Raw genomic sequence first — 15,100 nt, 5'->3', positions numbered from 1 at the left:
ATATTTAGTAATATCCCTGGAGAGGACATTTCTGAGCACAGATGGGTAAGCAGAGTACTGAATTTTAAGTTTCATACTAAGTAAAGAATGACTGGTGTATTTAGGAATCTGGTAAACAAGCAGGTGGGATTACTGCCTGGAGTTTAAAAGGAACGTCTAGACCTCATTTCTGAGAAAGATTTAGGTAGGCTGGAATCCCAACTTTTTTTTTTTTTTTAACCCTGTATTGATGAACTGTTGTTTTTTTTTTTTTTTTTTCCCTCCCTCTGGCACAGGGAAGGGAGATCAGAATATGGTAAGGATGCAGTTGTCTTTTTGCAGTTCTTTCTTATAGAGTGAAAAGAGTGAACATGTGTGTCTTTCATCGTTTAAAGAACCAGATGCTCATGAAAAATGGTGTATGCTATCTTCCAGCTTCCCATTGCCAAATACAAATTGGAAGAGTAGCTGTTAAAATGCTGCTGCAGGAAACAATAGCATTAGTACCCTGTTAGCAAGATTGATGCATTGAATCCTGGAATCTCTGTTGTGCAAATTCAGATCATACCATTAGGAACAACAAATTAGGCAGATCTGGAAAGCTGTAGCCAGAACAGCATAGCATTTTAGAGGTTGTTGATTTTGATGAAATCTGTTATATCAGCAGGCTGTGAATATCACAATAAATAAATAGTAGTTGCAAAATGAAGGGAAGTTATTAATATTCATTTACCTTCTAATGTCCCATCATCTGAAAAAAGCTAAATAATTTGTTAGGGAAGGTATTCCAGGGCAAAAAAAAAATAATCTCATTCTAGAGTTAAAATAAAGATATGTGAATGAAGAACACTGTAGGACATTCATGACAGTAAAATGCACAAGAAATAGGTGAAATTGTGGTATAAAGTTGGAAACATCTGTATAACTAAAAGTAGATAATGCATTTAAAGGGTACAATCAACCATTACCACAAGTCTGTCAGTATGGTCCTCACCAGCTGGCTCCCAATGCCTCTTGAACATTACAGTGTGACTCTCAGCCTTTTTTGCTTAGCAGAGCCATGAGTCTGTGTTCTCACATGTGACTTTTTAGCAGCTAGGATCATGGACAGAGTAATCTCCAATCCACTTCCACAGGAAACTCTAAACTTAAAAAAGTATATAAATCAGTTGTTTCATGAGGCTGCCGACACTGTAGAATCCCTGTGAAAGCCTCCATCCCCTGCTGCTTTGTACACCTCAGTCAATCTCAGTGCTTCCCAGCAGACTGCTAAGAGGTATAAAGTAGGCTTCATAAGCCCTTGCCAACTCCAGATATACATTCGCTGCTAGGGATTCTTTTCTCTTTAAAATTCAAAAGAGTAACTTGAGATGTCTTTTGACTACATTAATTTTAACCTGACAGTGCTCCATTCTGACACACTATCCCTTTCCCACTCTTTCCTCATGAAAACTGAGGCAAGTGTGTTTTTCTTATCAGTTCTTAGCATGGCTGATCCTGTATGGTAAATTTCTAATGATTCATTTTCTTTCTTCAGTTGCTTTAAAGAGTTAAACATAGACTTTTCATATTGCAGCATTTTAACACTTACTGGTCTTTAATAGATTTAGTTTGTATATAATTAACTACATGCGTATTTAACAAAGAAGCCGAAAGGGTAGAAGAGTAGGGGCCAAAAAGAAAGCGTAGGCACAGAGCAGTAACAGTAACAGAAGAGAAGGAGGGGAAGGTAGAGTCAGGTATCAGGTTAATTGGGGAACAGGCTAGTTGCCAGATACTGCATTAGTGAGTAGTGCTCAGAGATTTCCCTTTCACTCTTTTCTTGGCTGATTGAAGTGGTCATCCATCAGGTACCTGAATCCAGCCCATGCTATCAAAGCAGCTTCTATTCCTGACGTTCTTTAGGGGGAAAAAAGGGTCTGTAGCTCTCCCATGTCCATGAAAACAACACTGTATCTTCTTGCAGCAGCCAAAATTTGATGGGACAGTGGGCGGTTTCATCAGATGATGTGACAATACATTAAGCACTCAAAAAAAAAAAAAAAATTGTTTTTTTCTTTCTGCCTGATAATTAAGATCAGAATACTGAAGTATTGTTCTTGAGGGCAGTCTGGCCTGAACTCACCATTATTAATTGCCACCTGGATGTAGCCACCATTTAATGTTTTAAAAAAGAGTATTTTGGTTTAAAAATTTGTATTAGTATATCTAAATCAGGCATTTTAGTGTGCCGTACAGTAAATGTATTTTGGGGAACTCAAAATTTCACAGAAAGATGCATAAAATATGAAAGAACCTGGATTCAATGAACAGGTGTGTGAAAAACTACCATGTGTCTATAGTGGAATGTAAGAAAAAAGGAGAGATTCAACAGCAGATGCTCCCATGCCTCTCAGACTCTCATAAAAAAATACTGCTGGTGATGCTGTCAGTGTTTGTTGGAAGTACAGATAGAATCATATCATGTCATAGAATCATAGAATGGTTTGGGTTGGATGGGACCTAAAAGATTATCTAGTTCCAACCCTTCTGCCACAGGCAGGGACGCCTTCCCCTAGACCAGGTTGCTCAAAGCCTCATCCAACTTGGCCTTGAACACTGCCAGGGATGACACAGCCACAACTTCTCTGGGAAACCTAGATTTTGGAATAGATAATGATCTCTTAGTTTTGTATCAACCCCAGAAGAATAAAGATATACTAACTTCTTTGAGGTAAGTGGAAAATAGGCAGATGGATTTGCATTGCCCCTTCTGAATGAAAAACAATCCTATTGTATGATTCCCTGAATAAAAGAGGGTACACGTTTAAATTGGACTAGATAATTAGAAATAAATTAGTCCTAAATCAAATTAACCTTCACTGTTTTTATTCTCTCCCTGTTTGTTCTTTAGGTATGAACAACCAAAGTGTGATAATGGTGCCAGAGCACACCCAACCAAAACAAAGGATTTATACAAAGGACGCCAGCTTCAAGGTCAGTGAAATAGATAGATTGAGTTTCATATATTTCAATGCTTTGTTTATTCACTGCAGTAAATTAGAAAGCACTTTGTTACCCTGTATCAAAACAATGTATCTTCTAGATACTGCTGTATTGATTTGCCACTGACTATAGTCTTTGAAGTTGGAAAAATACATGTAAATATGAGTCTTAGAATGTTGTCAGAGAAAGTAAGGTTCAATTTTCTCAGTAGTTTAAAGGCATTAAAATTTACTTACTGGAATTATTCCTTGCTATTGTCATATCAGAGAAGTCAGAAACTATGTCTAGAATAACTTGGCCCATACTTCATAATCGTTGTTCTAGCAAAATCTATGGGAAATTTCCCTCCATCTTCAAATCAGTCTGAAATATATATCATGTAATTACTTTTTTCCGAAAGCACCCTTGACAGTTTACCATGGAATATTATTCTGTTCTTACCTGTTGTGGGAACAAACCTTGGTGTTTATTAGACTTTTCACTTTTTCAAACCTTTTATAAGCATGTGAGAGGTCTTCTATCTGGATAGTTGAGGTACACAGAAGTCAGTAGACTTGCTTAATTTTTGAAATGGCATGTTAATTTGTTTGAATAACTTGACTTGTAGCAGGTTTAGTGAATTATGAATTAAAATTATGAATCACTGTCAGCTATTGTAAAGAACCAGAAACAAGGTAATTACGTGAGCAGATTTTTTGTCATGAAAAATATTTCAGTTTAGCCACCCAGAAAAACATTTAGACAATAATTCTAAACTAAACATGCCCATTAGTGTTGAAATGCATATTAAGTGAAGTACACGTTAATAATCTCTGTCGTGAAACAATTTTAATTACAAGGTATAATAAAAAAAGTAATATGATTGATATGGTTTTATACTGCATATAATTATATGTTGCGTTCTGCATAGAAAGAAGTCAACCATAGGATTAACTATAAGCCATCCAAATACTGTGGCTTTAAAAAATGGCAAGTGTGACTCAAAAACATACCTAGCTAGGTATGAGGAGACAAACAGACAGGAAGAGGACAGACAAGGCAGAGAAGGAAACATTCATGTCATTTTAGATAGCCCTATTATTTATCCTGTATTTTATCTAGAACTGTGGATACAGTTCTGGTCATTTGTGTTCAGGAAAGTGGATACAGAGGAGAAGTTAACGATCATTAATGTATCAGGGAAAGCAGCTGCTCCCCAAGAGAAAGCAGCTAGCATTTGCTTCATTTAGACAAACAAGATGAGGTCTGGAGGTTATACTGTTCCTCTGAGACCATGAGGAAGAGAAATTCTTCCCCTGTGACAGCTTTAGCACAAGAAAAATAGTATGAACTACCCTGAATGAATTTTACCTGAAAGCTGTAAAGTGTTTTCCAGCTACTAAAGCAGTGAAGCAACAGCCTTCTAAAGGACTAGTAATGAGGAAGAAACTGATTAGTTTTTTAGATAGATCTTGATTACTTTTAAAAGAAACAGTGGGAGACAGATTTGAATGAATGAGGTACTCACTCTGCATTATAACTCACCCCTTAAGATACTGAACATGATACTGAATATATACTAAAAGATGAAAAGGTGATATATACTAAAAATTCACCTTGTATCATGAATTTCACAGCTTACTACATTGTCTCTATTTCTTTTCCTTCACAAAAAAGGGATGGAGCATGCCTGCCTTAACAGTTTTCCTGTTTAGCTGCTCACAGGGTTCAGCAGGAGCCATATGTGCCACATAAACTACCACGTATGTGAAACTTAGTGGCAAATGCACCTCTGTTAATAGTCAAATTGATGACATTTATCCAGCATTTCATAAGTTAGTATGTGATTACTGATGTTACTTACTGCTCTTGTAACTTCAGAGAAGTTAGCAAGTATTTCAGGGATAATTTGGGAAATATTTTCCCTTATTGTGGCCTTTCAGTACTTAAAGGGGGTTTATATACTTAAAGATGGGGCCAAGTTTTTAAGAGGGCCTGTTGCAACTGGAAAAGTTGTAATGGTTTTAAACTAAAAGAGGGTAGATTAAGACTAGATATAAGGAAGAAATTTTTGTAGAATGAGGGAAAACACTGGCACAGGTTACTCAGAGAGGTGGTAGATGTGCCATTCCTGGAGACATTCAAGGCCAGGCTGAATGCTGTTCTGAGCAACTTGATCTAGTTGAAGATGCCCAGGCACATTGCAGGGGAGGTTGGACTAGATGACCTTTGAAGGTCCCTTCCAACCCAAACTATTCTATGATACTTTACAGTACTTACTCCATGGAAACCAATGGAAAGTTTGCCATCATCAACATTTATTTCAAACAACACTTGCATAGTTACAGTCTTGGATAATTACTCGATTTCATGGTTTGTTTTTTCGGAGTGAAAAGAATTTACACTCTGAAGAGTATAGCAGAATGGAAACTGAAGGAACAACTTTTGCACTAACACGTATTACTGGCTGGTCACACCTACCTTTTGATAAAAATTTTGAAGAAACGTTTGCTAGCTGAAATCTTAGAGGCAGGATGAGCAGGTGAAGGGTTTAAAGCTTTCACTCATCTATTTCATATCCAAACTGGTAATTCTTATATGCAGTACAGTAATATAGATTTATCCAAAGTCAAGATACTTTTCCAGTGAAACAATAAGAACTTTCCATGCTGTAAACTCCTACCTGATAAATTAATTTTCATTAAGTTAGGCAATGATATTTTGACTTTATTTTCTGCTTTATGTTATTTTTCATTATGTGAGCTTTAGTCCAACAAACCACTGGAACAATGTGAGCTGGTAATTATAATTATTATGTATGACATGGATTTGCTCTCCCATATCATATATTGCTTAATCTTTGTCTTCAAATGGTTTATATTATTTTAAATTAAGGCAAATACCAACATTTTCTAACATTTCTTAAATACTTATGGGTTAGCTAGGAAAGCCTCCCTCTTCTGCTCTGCAGCAGCATGGAGTAAATATGTCTATAGAAGTCACAGAGTGAAGAGGTTACTTAACAGTTGCAATTGTGTTGTCTCTCTTAAGGCTATGTCTTTTCTTTCTCTTAACTAGTCTATTAAATGCCTGAGTCCTCAAATGTCAAATTTCTTTTTTATCATGCGAACACTACATTAAGTAAAAATGAATAGAGATTTTCTTCTTTTATTATTTCTTAAAAAGGGGGTTGAAAGAGGATTTTGCATGGTTGTTGCTAGTTGTCAACAACTAATACAAAGAATTGCACAAACGGCTAATGTGAAGCAACTTTTTAGTAGAAATGAATCACTGTTGCTCAAAGTTTTCTCTATTGTAAGCAGTGCTGCAAAGGCATGTTTATATTTGTGTTGTCTAATTTTAAATACAGCACCTGGTTACTCAGCAGTGTCAGGACTGAATGAAAAATGTAGGTTAATTGTGTACTTATTTTCAAGGAATAATGCATTTTTGGGAAGACGGGTTTGCTTGATTTGCAGATTATACCCACAAAAATGCAGTAGCCCTGGGTGAAACCACTGTCACTGTCTGATGTATAAAACCAGGAAGATTTTGAAACAACTACTTTACTACTGTGAATGATCTTAAAAAGGATAAAACTCACTGGTACATCCTCAGGTGGATTAAACTGACGTAGTTCTTCTGTTATGCTGTTTTATACCACCTGAAAATTTAAGCCCATTACATGTTAAGCCAAATACTTTCAGCAATAATTTGCAAATAAATCAAGATGCAGTTTTTGGCATACGCAGATACCTTGTTAAGGCAAAATTGTAGAAGGTAAAGGCCCGTTGGAGTCTATGGCAAAATTCCCACTGATCTAAACCAAGCTAAGAATATACCCTGGCATCCTAAGGGTAACTTAAAATAAAGCACCTGAAATTGAGGGCTAATCTAATGTTTGTAAGAATGATCCAAGCCACCTGTACCTGTTAGATTGTCTGGAAGTTATATAATAATAATTCTTCCCATTAGATTTCTGTTCCTTTTTTTAAAACTAAAGTATTTTTCTGAGGTTGCTTATGATTTTGATCTTTCTCAGAAACTAGTTATTGTGAGATAATGAGAATCAACACAGAAAGGAGTCTAGAGAAATAGACTGGAGTCTGGAGATATAGAAAGTTTTTCTTCTTTTCTTACGATCAGAGTTTTCAAAAGTTTATATTTTGACCTTTTGTTCTCCTCTGAGTTACACAGTAAAATGGAAGGCCTCTGATAAACTGACATATTCTGTAAAGAGTCTCAAATGGTTAATTTCAGACTTGTGGATAATTGGTGTGTTAAATAGAAATTCTGTTTTCTGCACAAGCTGGTCAAGACCATTTAAAGGGTACAGCATGAAGGATAGTTAAGCTAAACCTATAGTATGGTGGAATAAGGTGTAGGTGCCCCTGTGTTTTCATAAAATCATGAGTGGTAATAGGTCAAATTCAGCCAAGCTGCAGAAATATAAGTTCCTGAAACTGTATTTTTTCAGACTGGGCCTACAGGTGAAGGTATTTTCAAGCATTATATGTATTCACTAGTTTTTAATAATCAGTAAAATATTTTTCAGCATACACCCTCAATACATGTATATTTATTTATAAACACTATAGATGTACCACTGTACTGACATATTAAGTACATTGTAAATTGTAACCAAATATAGAAATTAAAAAAGGATAAAATAAAAATGAAATAAGCACAATTTTATTTTTTTATTTGTTAATAGTACAAAAAATATTCTCTTCCTGCAGTCCAGTTGATTGTCTTGTGCCCCCCTGGGATATGTGTACCCCACTTGGGAGATCAGTGCCTTATACAATAGATAAGCTGCCTATTCATAAAGCTAGTCTTGCCTCTGCTCTAGGCAACCTGGAAGAAAGGAACTTGGACATGTAAGAGAGCAAGACATGATAGAATACTGAGACAGTGCCAGACCACTCAGCTAATTTGCCTCAAGGGCAAATCTTTTTCTTATTTAAAAAGTATGCATTGAATGCAAGAAGACTCTGTTTTAGGCTCTGCTGTGTGTGAGGGCTGGATAGACTTTGGATAATCCTTTGTATAGTTTAAGATTTTTGTATTCTTACTTGACCTGGGATTTTATCTGGATTTTGTGTAATATTATTTCCATTACCAAGACCTGAAATTTGAAAAGTAACTGGAAAAATTTGAAAAGTATTATGGGAAATGTGATTTTACTTACACAACACTCTTTAATCAGATTTACCCTTATCTTTTGTGCGGAAGGGTGGGGAAGAAAAAGGTTGGGGAAGAAAAAGAAATCCAAATGAATAAAAGGCACACAAGCTTGAGAGAGGCAGACTACAATGTCAAGCTGGATTTTCAGCCTTTACTGGGTTTCTAAGGTTTTGTGGCTTTAAGTTAGACCATTAATTTTGTTTACATTTCATTTTGGTTGGTTTAATTTTTCCTTTTATTTAACAGAGTATGTTTTTTGAGGTTCCTGTAGTTGTGATACTTCCTCTCATGCAAAAACAGAATTTTGGAGAGGAAACTGTAGTTTGGAAATGACAGTGCCTTGTAAACTGTAACAGTAATACAATCTCCTGACTTGGGTGAATGTGCAGATTCAGTAAGTCTATCTACTGAAAGTCTTGAAAGCCTCCCTTTTTGATTTTCTAAGACTAGCATAGCTCTTCACTACTGAATATTTCCTTTTCCCAAAATGCTGATCTCAACCCATCTGGAATCCAGCAGAATGTATCAGTTGCATTGAAGTTACTGTAGGTTTCTACTGGTGAAATAAGATAAGCATTTCACTCTTATTTTCATCCTTCCTGGCAATCCCACTGCTCTCTGAAAAGCCTCACTTCAGATGCTTCTCATTACAATTTTCAATCCTAGAGCATTTCTACAAAAAGATAAATATTTTGGGTTTTTGGTAGCACTGAGGTAATAAGCATCTGAAAGGTGTGCATGTTTAATCTCTAGGATTTATTCAGTGGCACAAGAAGGATTCAAATTAGAAAATTTGGCATCTTTGCTCAGCCTCTGAGACAGATTCCAAGTTCTCAGATTGGACAGTGTAGACCACTGCCCCCTCCTTCCTGCAACTCAAACCCCAGAGCCAGTGCTTTCTATCCAGAGCCTAAGCTCTGCTGATCACTGTGTTGGTACTGTGGTGGTCTACAGTTTAAGTCAAGCTAAGAATGTTAAAATATTAATCAAAATGTCTTGATACATGTCCCTTGTGTAGTCAATCAGCTTATTTAATAACATCAACAGAAAAATAATCCCTCAAAACTCTTCCTTATATACAGTTATGTTGAACTACAGGTTGGTTTTGGATTTCACAGCCTGCTAGTGACTCTGTCCTCAGCTATTGTTTTGTGCTATGTATCTTCATAAGCTTAGTTTAACCTCGACATTCAAACAGTTAATATTGTCTCTTGAAAATCATGCATGAGAGCTGTTTAACTCATTTGTTTATTTGACTTTTGCGTTACTTGAGAGGAACAAAAGTATTCTAACTGCCCAATTTTCTTCCTATTGTAATGGTTTTATTTACTGTGTTTCTGATGGGATAATCCATCATTGACCCTGAACAGTTTATATTTTGTGGAGCAAAACTCATGATTTGAGTTATGGGTGAATTATGTGTGGATAAATACAGTTTGCTTTTGGTTGTTGGCAGTGCATCTTCTTTTTCCAAAGTTAAAGAGTAATAATCAGAAACTCTTAAACCACAGTGATGCAAGTCTGTCCTGGGTTCAGCTGTAACAGCCAAAGAGCTGTGTCTTGCTCCAAATGCGTCTTTAAAATAAAAAGAAAGTGATAGAGACTTAACTGCTTTTCCTTTTGAGCTGTATTCCACTATATTTTTACAGTTGCTCCACTTCTGACCATGAGCACGTCAGATTTCATGAGGCACTGGACTCAGCTAAGATGCTGAGGTACCACCATTGGTCTACCTTATCTTGCTTACCTTAGTTTCACAAAATTCTTCATTTCCTCTGTGTAGTCTGATACTGGCAGCGATTAGAAAATAATCTGACCTTACTACACATCCTTAAATGTTTGAATGACTAAAACTTTGCTTGTTTTTAAAAGTTTCAGTTAAGTAATAGAGTATTTCTGATAGTAATGCAGATTATATACATATGCCTGCCTTTCCATGAGCTTCAAATTGTTAGGTCAATTAATATGTAAATTTCTCCACTGAGTGTGATTTAAAAGGATTATATTTTTATGATGTAACGAGCTTTTCGGATGTATGAGCTAATATTTAAAACATCCCTTTCTGCTATTGAATCTTAAAGCTCCAAAATGTCAAACAATCATTTCAAGTTGCTGGCTGGTTTGAATGAGTCTGTAACTATCATCCTGAGCCCTACACTGCTTTATTTACCGAGAGATACTTGGCAAAAAGGCTCTGTATGAAGCAGACCTGCCTAGTTAAGAGTTTGAACTATGAACAGGAAATGTTTGTGCAAAGCTGGTGTTAACCTTCATGACAGTGATGGCATGGCAAGGATGAAGAAGAGAGCCTGCCCAGAGCCTGACAGGTCTGCAGGGAACATGGGAGGGGTGAAGCTCAACAGTGAGGTGCAGGGGGGTGCTGGAGGGCCAGGCATGTTCCTCCTCAGCTCCATCGTGCTAGGGGAGGCAGGGGTGTGACTGCTTCTCCTTCCAAAGCAGTAGCTGCTTTCTCTAATATATGGGGCTGCAGGAGGATGCCTGACTTCCTAGCCCTCTGCAATCCTGAGCAGCTGGATGCCGTTCCACTACCATAGGCCTCATGTAGGTTAGTGACAGCTCAGTGAAGGATGTTTTCTGCGTGTTATGTCCGCTACAAGTATCCTGTGTTGGCAGCCTGAAACAGAGGTGGTGGGGATACTGACTGGATGAAGATGTGATCATCCTCAAGGAAATCTGTGTGTCTCGAGTGCAGTAAGGTTAATGCAATGCCAGCGTGCTTGGATAAGGCAGTACTTCTCATGACTACATAGGTCTACTGCTCAAACCTCCGTATAAAGAGGGAGTTGTGCAGCACTAAATCCCGAGGCCACTACTATGGTAGTCCCAAAAAGGACTCTGTTTAACCTACAACAATTTCCTTGGGCCTTTGGTTTTGGTAGCTTCAATATTATTACCCTATTGTCTTGCTACATGATTATATTGTACTCTCCCAGTGGGCAGTTCTGCTTCAGAGAAAGGGAGGCCTGCAAGTTATTTTTGAAGGCTCAGCAGATCATATTTATTTCCTGCTCACCCTCTTCTCTCCATCTCCCCATCCTGTCTTTAATTGTCAATGGTCTGACCACAGTTCTTCATATTGCTTTATTTCTTCCTCAACTTGTAGTCATTTCTTAACAAAACAATGTCTTTTCCCAACCTAAAGCAGAAATGTTAATATCTGAAACAAACAAAAAAATTTGCTCAAACACATAAGAGCTGTTGTAATTTCCAGTTATGTGTGAATTTGTCTAAAACAATTACAGTGAAACAGTCTGAGCTACTCGTTAAGTGTCAGTGAAAGACAGCTGTGACACAACTAACAAAAGAGCGAAGCTGGCTTATTAAAGGTGATGCTGCTGGCTCAGCAATAGAATTTCATTCATTGCTCTATTTAATATTAACCTCTAATTTTATGTTTATTTTAAAGGGCTATATTAGGAGTAATAAACACTAACTTCATTTGCTGGAGGTTATGCCAAAGAATATAAATACTGCTTCTCACCTCACTTGTTGCTGTCCTCCCTTTTCAGACAAATCCCTTGTTAAGTAGAGCAGCCTTGCCAGCTCTGATGCTCTGTGCCAGTGGGTCCTGTTCTCAGTGGGACATCTCCAGGGATAGCATGCCCAGAAAGGGAGAACCTTCTCCTGTACCTAGCTGGCTTCCCGGGAGGTTGTCACCCAGCAGCTCTACAGTCACTGTCTCTGCACCAGCATTGTCCAGTTGGGTTTCTGAGTGTGCTTTTTGCCTTCTGAGCCGAAGAATGATTAAGTGGGAAAATGCCTTCTCCCAGAAATGCCTTTTCTAAGTTGACATCAGAAAAGTTCCATTGACACTCATGAAGCTGTTTTGGTTTACCTATCAATGATGTAAATATGGAGACAAATGCTGCCTCCTACACTTGATGATTTTGGTATCGATTCTGATAAAGTTGGACTCTTTTTTCCATCTCTACTAAGAACATTTTTATTTTGGACTGAATGGCTGTATACATAAATGAATAAATACGTAAATACACATGCAGTAAAAATATTTGTGTTCCCCTCAGTGAGAAGTAATAAACTGAGACCTGTTCCACCATAAAACTTCAGTAAAGCAAAAAACAGACATTTAAGAAAGATATTTTAATTCCTACCTTTAGTTTATCTATATATTTTAATCCATACATTTAATCCGTAATTTAGTACATACGGTAGTCTGAATCCATTGGTGAAAACGCTTTGGTCGAACACATTTGTTTTTCTTTTTCTTTAAAAATAAAAAGAACAGCATCATGGATAATAATCTCATTATTATGACTAGTATTAACTTGTGGAGCCGATTTAGAGAGGTTTGTTTTGGTTTTGGTTTTTTTTTTTTTGTTTTGGTTTGGGTTTTTTTGGTGGTTTTTTTTTTTTTTGGTTTGGTTTTTGTCTTTTACTGAAAAGTTTCTAACCGCTTTATAAATCTGTGCTTATATTTAGCAGTTCCCTACCTCTATATGGTGTAATTTTGCTTTCAGTAATATCTGAACTGCCTATACGAAGGAGCACACATATTAAAAGTGATGAAAACAGTGAATTTCCTACCTAAAAGCAAAGGTAGTCTTGCAAGAAATGGAAAGTTTGTGCAGACTTTTTAATGCCATGGCAGGTTAGCCTGTATCTGGAAGTAATACAACAGCCTTTCTGGATGAAACTCAGAGTGCATCACTAGTCAAACCACACTCGGCAGAGTAGGAATATCTGTCACGGATTTGTAGTCATGCTGCAAAGAGAGGGCAGAAGGCATTCATTCTTACCTATTCAAGCAAATGGTCATTTTTGTAACATCTAGAGGTAGAATAGAGAATTATGTCTGTGTGTTCCATGGGTATCTGATTTAGACTGAATTCCTTTCTGAAAGTACCTGTCTCCATTGACTGTAGAGGAAGTAAGCATGACTAACATCAGTGGTTGAATATATTTGGATTGCTTAAATTGAATGATGTAATTGCCGTCTTACCTGAAGAGATCATGAGAATGAACAGTTGTAGTATCCCACAAGCAGTGAGATACAGCCTGGTTTTTTCTCTGCTGTGGTCGAGAGTATTCAGCTGAGATTGAATCACACAGCAACATTTTTTCTTGCACTGTTTCACTCCGACGTGCTTTTAGCAGGGAAACAACTCTGACAATACTAATAGGGTATGAGAGCATCTGTTTGAAAAATTGCATTTTTTTCAGATACTCATTTATCTCACATAAGTATTTGGAATATTGCCTATGCTTTGGATATCAGGTCAGTGGGAGGAGGAGAGGAATGACTGATGGCTCCCTGAAACCAGTTTAGTCTAATGATATCTTAAATGTAATTCTCCTTAAACTACCACTCGATGTAGGCTGCTCAGCCCTGCTTAACAGATGATAAGCCCCAAGCCTCTGTGCATGGACCAATATTCTGCACTTTAAGAGATTTCTGTTGGTCAGTATTGAGCCATCAGAGCCCTCACTGGGGATTTAGAGAGATGCTTTGGAACTGAGAGCCATTCCTTTCTACTGAACATTATATTTACTCACCTTTTATCTTTATTCTTTTTTTCTAATACCATAAGGACAGAGCATAAGCAGAGTGAAACTTTGATCACATTAGAACCTAAAAAGGATTAAAATATTTGTCCCCATACAACACACTTTGATGCTGTATTCCTAAAGCTACTAATCTTCAAGAAATATAATTAAAATATCTTGAAATCACTTCTGGTACAGTGAAGACAAGGGAGGGGTATCTCATAATAACTTGGGGCAACTGGACTGCAGTTTTTGGGTGAGGAGTAGAGAAAATAGCACAAGAAGAGGGGAAGATTGATGTGGAATAAGCTCAGTGTTTTCTGCCAGAATGCCTGCAGTCATTATCAACTCACAATCTGAAAGATGGCAGGAAAAACTCGTATAACTAAATGGAAAAGGCAAAACCCTTTAGTCTGCCAGGGCTGTAATCATAATGAAAAATGACACCTGAACCTTATCATGACAGTGGGTGGGAGTCGCATAATAATACACTGTTTCCTCTAAGACACATGGTATGGGGCTTCTCCTTTTTCATCTGATAAGAGTATAAACTGAATAAAAACATGCCATTGATTTGTAAGGCCGTTCCCTACAAAATGGCTATCTTGCTGTGTTGTGTTTTCATACTTGGATACAAGTTCTCCTTGATTATCTGGCAGAAACAGCTCTTGTGTTTAATCTGTGGACAGGGAAAAGTAAATATTTTCATTTCTGAATGGATGTATATCTGCAGCTATATTTTGAAGAGGGAGCAACAATGGTTAGGCATTTATTCTTTGCATTTAGTCACTTGGAGAAATGCTCCACTTTTCAAATAAAATGAGCACTTGGTTCCCAGTGAGTTCAAGGGGATTTTCAGCTCCCAGCAACTTCGAAATACTCTGTACTGGTAATAAACCACCCTAGTCATTTTGTGTTTTGTATCAAACAATAACTTTTTGAAATCCAGGCAGAGTTATGAGGTTAGGGTTTGTGAAAATGTAAGCCAGTGCAAGAATTCCCACTTCCTAATGTTTTGAGTAAGTTAATGTATAATACAGAAATAACATCAGTTTTGGCTGATGAGTAATGACTGAAAAGGTCAAGCAGTAAGCTTAGCTCACTTGTCAAGGAAAATCAGCAAGATGTAGCCAGAGTTGTTTATACTCCGATCTCACATCAGTAGGTAGATTTTTCTGAAGAAAAATATTTTGATTTTAGCCTGATGCATTAATCTTTCTGTTCACTTTTGAGAAAAATTCTGCCTCTGACAGTTGGAGAGCATATTAGATGCTCACATTTTCTATATACTAGCATGACTTACCTGAGAAGACTGGTCACTGGTGTAAGAGGCAAAATTAGTGTTGCATGCTCTCCCTGAGGTTGGTTTTATTTTAGAAAGTAAAGTATCAGCATTAAGCAGAGTTTCCAGCTGAGGCTCAAAGGTAGTGCCAGGTGATGTCCT

At 37.1% G+C, this 15,100-nt stretch overlaps 1 protein-coding gene across 1 annotated transcript in view; it reads left to right on the top strand.

Moving 5' to 3' along the window:
- SMOC2 (SPARC related modular calcium binding 2) overlaps positions 1 to 15,100 on the top strand; it is a gene marked incomplete at both ends in the record, with an annotated part of 135,482 nt that overhangs the window by 98,979 nt on the left and 21,403 nt on the right. The window contains one exon of the mRNA XM_080615874.1: positions 2,873 to 2,955. Coding sequence (XP_080472000.1) covers positions 2,873 to 2,955 — 83 coding nt within the window. The remainder of the gene's footprint in view (positions 1 to 2,872; positions 2,956 to 15,100) is intronic.

This window comes from Psittacula echo (genome assembly GCF_963264785.1).
Source record: "Psittacula echo genome assembly, chromosome: 4".
NCBI classification, from domain to species: domain Eukaryota; kingdom Metazoa; phylum Chordata; class Aves; order Psittaciformes; family Psittacidae; genus Psittacula; species Psittacula echo.
Note: the sequence above shows the minus strand (reverse complement) of the source record. Positions and strands in the feature narration are given on the sequence as shown.